The sequence below is a fragment of the Hylaeus volcanicus genome, unplaced genomic scaffold (assembly GCF_026283585.1).
Source record: "Hylaeus volcanicus isolate JK05 unplaced genomic scaffold, UHH_iyHylVolc1.0_haploid 16086, whole genome shotgun sequence".
Classification (NCBI taxonomy): domain Eukaryota; kingdom Metazoa; phylum Arthropoda; class Insecta; order Hymenoptera; family Colletidae; genus Hylaeus; species Hylaeus volcanicus.
Genome location: NW_026531455.1, coordinates 1 through 6,070, shown reverse-complemented (window position 1 = coordinate 6,070; position 6,070 = coordinate 1). Strand labels below are relative to the sequence as shown.

The window sequence follows — 6,070 nt, the reverse complement described above, 5'->3', positions numbered from 1 at the left end:
TTTAACGAGGTTTCTCTTTCCATTATCAAGATTCTCATGGAATTATCGCGGTTTCTCGTCCATTTATCAAGGTTCTTACGCGATGTCCCATTTTCGCAACTTACCGCGCGATTCTCGTCCCAGTAAAACTGCAAGTCGCTGGCTGGCGGATATTTGCAGCACGAAAGTTCCAACGTGATCTCCATGCATCCGTTCCACACGTAGTTGAAGTCTTGCATCCCTCCAGTGAGCGGGTACCATTGGGCGCCGTTAGTGATGCCATTCTTGAATCCTGGCTGGGATGCCGAACAGGGCAGACCTTGGTACATGGAGCCATGGTTTTGCGAATACACCAGCGACAAGTGTTGAAAGACGTCGTCGTCGGGCGATATGCTCGGCGCCGAGGTGTAACTCTGAAACACTGAATTTCCTGTATAGGTCTTGGGTCGGATAATCGCCTCTTGGAATTTTCTTAACCGTTGAGCAAAATACATTCGAACCGTTTGTCTGTTAAGGAGGAAGCTCGGTTCGGGACGTTGAAGATGAGACGTTCTTCTACGAATTTTTTAAAAGTAACGCATTAAACGGATCTGCATGAAACTTACAGGGTCTTTTATTGGACATTTTGCGATGACAAATCATTTTAAGATTGAAAATCTTTTTATTTCCACGTCCAATTTTGTATCCAAAAACTTGATTTGTCATCGCCAAATGTCCAATAAAAGACCCTGTAAGTTTCATGCAGATCCGTCTAATACATTACTTTGAAAAAATTCTTTAAAAAATGTCTCATTTTCAGCGGTCTCAACCGAGCTCCCCCCCTTAATATGCTCGTAAGCCATAGCGTGTTTTAGATTAAACTCTAAGCGTGATTAATCGCAAAAAATCGATACGAAGATCTTGAATCGATCATTCAGTTAGCAAACACATTTATGTACCTGCGCATAACGGCGCTGACCGGCATATTCCTGACAGCATGAAAAGTTACACAACACGATGAAATTGCTTTTAACGATATCAATTAATGGAATATAATTTGCTTTGTGGCTGCAACAAAGTATTCGTATATAATTGAAGTGTAATGTTTTCTTTGGAACATTCGTGTTTATATAAGGCTTGTTGACTCCATGTGTACTTACATACGTATAATGATTCACACAGTTGATCAAACGTTAGTGGTCTCAAGATAATACCATAATATGCGACCGTTTTTACTTTTGAGTTATTAATTTTTCTTAATTGAGATAGTTGCTTTGTTGTATTTTTTCTTAAAATAAATTGATCCAGTTTATCAATTATGTGAGTCACGGTACGCATATTCTGCGAGAAGACTATAAGACACTTATCATTTTACGAATTATCGTATAATTATTCAAACCTTTTTGTGAAAGTTGATTAGTGTAACAAAGACTTCTCATGAATACTTATATTTTAATTGGGAAAAGGTTCTTTTGAAATTTCAAATCCCATAAGTCATCGTGTTTCTTAAAATATATAAAATATAAATAAAAAATTCAATTCATCCCTGTAACGAATTTTTTCACAATTTTATAAAATGTCTCATAACCTTGTCGCGAAGTATAGCTTGCATTGGACAATATATTAGTTTATTTATATAAATATTAATCTTCAATCTTTATTTTGGAAATGTCTGTCTATGGATAACATTTTCAAATGGATAAATTTGAACGACGTGGAGGAATGGATAAATTTGAGGAGCGTGTTAACTGATATACTGCCAGTGTGTATATTTAAACAAACTTACGTGAATTTGGCGTGTTATCGAACGGGTAACTGGCAACTAAGGCACCTCCGTGTAAGCTTCCTGATAACACGAACTGGATTTTTGATACCCATTCTTTGACAGCCTCCGTTTCCGGTTGGCCCTTCCTGTTGTTTTGCTTAAAGTAGTCGGGGAAGTTTCGGTTCAAATCAAAACCACGTGCATTGTACCTGCCAAGAACATTATTTATCGTTGCTTATTCCGTTTTATAGCGTCTTTCTCATGGCAAACAGGAAGTATTTTAATTTTTAGAGCAGATTACAGAAAGCGAATAAGTGTTAAAGACATGGAAAGATTAAAATACTGAAATCAAATAATAAAGAAACACGAACATGAAAGAATTATAAAAAAAGTACACACCTCAACGAAGATTTAAAACGACTTACCTCCCTTGAGCACCTTCGCAATATCCTTCCTTCGAAACCTCGAAACCGTCGGGATTCATCGATGGAAGGATATGAATCCTAGTATTGTCGAGGAGCCACGTAACGTATGGATCCGAACCATAATTCGTCACAAAGTACTAAAAATGGGAAATCAAAATTTTAGCCTCGGAACACAATGAACAATCGAAACGTTTACTTTCAAAATGTAACGCTACTTGAGCTTTCAAAAATTCATACAATAGGGGGATGATTTCTTTAAAGATCAATCATTAAGTTACCAACGTGCCTCTTGAGTGTTTATATGAATTTTGAGTCAACGATTAGATTAATTAAGGTGTGTTAGACTACTTACGTGAATCAAATGCAACATTAATTCACGCCCCACGGCTTCGTTCCCATGTATATTGGCTACATATTTCACGTCAGGTTTGCCAATCATATGTTCGTATGGGGAGGCGGAAACAACCATCACCCACAAGTCACGACCTGAAGAATAGAATTTTAAAGTTCTTTTCACATTATTATTGATAAGTATTTTGAATGTAATTAATATAACGAATTTAACGAATGTAATAAATATAATGAATATAATTTTAAAGGGGGGTCTTAAATAGCCATACCTTTCACGGATTTCCCAATGGAGTACAGGGCAGTTAGGTTTTGGAAACGAAGAGATGTTGCGCGTAGAAAACGACTCATTTGGTCGTAATTATGATATGTGAAGTCGATACCGTACGGTTCCTCGTAAGCGTGAAAACGAGCATTGTACTGGTTGGAGAGATCTTTGTTAACGTGTTGCGAGGCAGCTACGGTTCCATGAAAGGCTCCAAACATGGAGACAAAGAGGAGAATCAGTCGAGACATTCTGCAAATAGAAGAGTAAGGTAATTCGGTCTTCGTCGATCGCTTCGTTCGTTTTTAGAATGAGTTATAAGTAAAGCAAATTTATCGAAATTTTGTACTATTATTGGAAATGTATAACGGAAAACTATATATAACTCAGGCGGGATACAGTCCATAGATTATTTTTTCCATCATTTCTTTTTTTTGTGAATGACGTATTTCACGAGCAGCAGGTGATTCAAGAATTACGTCGTATATATTGCGTGAAGAATATTAGAAGACTGTTTGTGACACAGTTATCATTTAATGATTTAAAATTTGAAATTTGTAATGTTTTCTAGGACGTTGTAAAAAAAAATATGTACCAGATTGAAAGGGTACGAGAAGAATGTGTGCAATAATATCACGTTCTTTTGTTTGTGTTCATTGGTATTTTGAATCATTATAGCGTAGACTGGGAAAAACCTGTGACCCTTGATTCGAATAAAAGTTATTTCGAACTTTCGGTTTCGCTCTGAATACACAAACTGATAGAGCAAAACTACATCCCGCGTACAACATGTTTCGTTTCATTGTCTCGTAATGTCCGCCGAGGGTGATGTCACAGAATCCAACTCCATTGTTTTCCATTGTTACAGTTTCCGGTTTCCCGTTTCGTCCCGTGCCGTCCAGATGCTCAGCACATGTTTGTTAGTTTGTTATAAATATTCATGAACCACCAAACATGGACTCTCTTACTTTCTACTGTTTAATACGATCGACCAAGTTTTCCTTTCGCATTTCGAATTTACCAGATAAATATATCGTAAATAGTTGTATAATACAAAAATCTTACATAGTCAGCCAAATAATGCAATTAGATTCAATCATCGATAAAGATTCAATCAAATAATTGTTGCGAACGATGCGATTTCGAGTAACGCGCGATTAAAGTTTTCAGAACGGTTATTTCGTTGGTAACGGCGAAAACTTGTATTATATTTTTAATGAGCTGTTCCGACTCTATAATATCACCGCTGGCCAACTTCTCCTGTCGTTTGGCTACTCCGTCCTCTTTTGTACTATTTTGCGCTCTTGGACTTCCGCGATGGAAATACGTGACTCGCCCGTCTCTCGTGTAATGCCAAGCAACATTGGGACAGAAATGACGCGAAAAGTTATGGGGTCACTTCGTCATGTAAATTTTATTAGAAGTTCATGTTTGACAAGTAATGTATGAATTTTAGTAAAAAATATATATCTCAGAAATTAATAGAATATATTTATTTTAATAGAAAATCAGAAACAAAGGATATATTGTTTAATCGATAACGTGTCCTAGTTTCATCTAAATAATTAATAACTCTTAGTTCATCCAAGTAATCTTATGACTCTTTCTCTCTCGATAAGTATACTTCATAAAATATGATAATTTTGCTTCCAGGTTAATATTCTTCTCCTTATGATATTCAATTGACGAAGATAATCCTCTTTTCTAAGTGACGCACGTGGGTGTTAATTCTAACAGCTTCTGTTTCTAAAACCATACTATTTGAATGCAATCGAATCTTCTTTTGCGGCATTTGTAACTCACGCGCAAGGCGCTAGGCGTCCCCACGTGTCTTACTTTCGGTATAGAATCATAGTATTTGGGTCAATTCGTAAGTGGAGGACTTTCAGTAATAGCAAAATACAGTGTCAGATCTATTATTAAAATTGCAGGAAGCTATAAACACTGTTGTATCAAGTATTTCATAGTCACTTATCAATGACCGCGGTGTCATCTTTCAATTCACGCTATTCAGACTATATCATTATTTAAAATAATAAAATAATTCGGTTAAAATAATTTCGATGACTACTATTGTATTCTATAATGCACTTTACGATACCCCTATTTTACATTCTAATAATACTATTGAAGTCCAAAGAGTCTGTTATGTGAACTTGACCCAATTCAACTAATTACTCCTACTTTTCTTTTTATTTTTAACTTTTTCAAATGAACCTAATAATTTTGCATTCACGAGGTCTTGTTAATATATTTTAAGGAGCTAGTTTGTTTCTTTTTTTTTGCTTTAAAGCCTGTTTACTACTACACGGACATTGTAAATAATTGTAATAAATTATAATTTGTAGGAGTCTAAACGAAAAATAAGGCACGGGGGGATTCGAAGCCACGATCCTCGGATCCGTTTTCTCGGGTTTCGCGTCTCGACAACAGTGCGCGCCGCGCCCTCTTTCGCGAGTGTACTCCCCTCTCTCTTTCTCTCACGGGTTTTGCGTCTTAACAACAGTGCGCGCCGCACCCTCTTTCGCGAGTGTACTCCCCTCTCTCTTTCTGGAACGTTGTTCTCTCTCGACGCCTCATTGTTGCCCGCTCCACCGTCCTTCGCGTGGCATTGTTGTTCATCGTGACTGGCCGGTCCTCTGCCGCTGTAACCCCCCATCCCGGACGAGCCCCCATATGTAGGAGTCTCAACGAAAAATAAGTTCGTGTGAAAGAGTTTTTAATGGTTTCGATCTTTCACACGAACTGTCATGTACCGCTGCCCGGCACTCACATAAATGACATTTGATGTTTCAGAAAACGTTTCCCGTACATTTTTTCCTCTTACATTCGAATTGCGTTTAATCCCACAAAAATTTATCTTCTTTCAAAATAGCTTAAAATATCGTCACCAAAAAGTTATCTTTTTTTCCCATTTTTGGCCATTTGAATCATACTAGTCTATCACGTTACTCTTTAGATTATGTAACGAAAATAAATTTTCATTTTTCCTCCGTGAATACAGTAAAAAATATTTACTAAACTGTTAAAGCAGTATATACATATATTTTCTCTTTGGTGTAAAAGAAATTTTTGCTGAATATTGTAATATGTGATCGTCTGTTCTGAGATTAATAACTAAAAAATAGATACAAGGACAATTGAAGTAAAAATGATAAAATATTCAATAGAAAATGTATTGTTTTGGATAGTTACAGATTGATAGAGAGTGTCATAGTGATGTTTGATAGAAAATTCAAACAATATATTTGAAACGGCGTCCAGCATATTATACAGACCTTAGCAAAAAAATGTGACGGTTTCCACGAA

General features: G+C 36.5%; 1 protein-coding gene across 1 annotated transcript; it reads right to left on the bottom strand.

Annotated features, from left to right (window-relative positions):
- Window positions 1-919: 919 nt before the first annotated feature.
- LOC128882127 (carboxypeptidase M-like) lies at window positions 920-3,838 on the bottom strand. The gene is made up of 6 exons (XM_054133697.1): window positions 3,827-3,838; window positions 2,769-3,013; window positions 2,501-2,634; window positions 2,149-2,285; window positions 1,745-1,932; window positions 920-1,026 (listed from the first exon to the last, which is right to left on the bottom strand). The coding sequence occupies exons 2-6, from the start codon at window positions 3,010-3,012 to the stop codon at window positions 1,001-1,003; spliced, it is 729 nt and encodes a 242-aa protein (XP_053989672.1). The 5' UTR covers window position 3,013; window positions 3,827-3,838; the 3' UTR covers window positions 920-1,000.
- Window positions 3,839-6,070: the final 2,232 nt, after the last annotated feature.

What these genes read in the sequence shown, in the direction of transcription:
- LOC128882127 (XM_054133697.1), bottom strand. Translation starts at nt 3,012, where the DNA reads ATGTCTCGACTGATTCTCCTCTTTGTCTCCATGTTTGGAGCCTTTCAT. An exon ending in TGCGAAGGTGCTCAAGGGAG is followed by an intron (nt 1,933 to 2,148) that starts GTAAGTCGTTTT and finishes TGTTCTTGGCAG; the next exon opens with GTACAATGCACGTGGTTTTG. An exon ending in CGATAACACGCCAAATTCAC is followed by an intron (nt 1,027 to 1,744) that starts GTAAGTTTGTTT and finishes ACTTTGTTGCAG; the next exon opens with CCACAAAGCAAATTATATTC.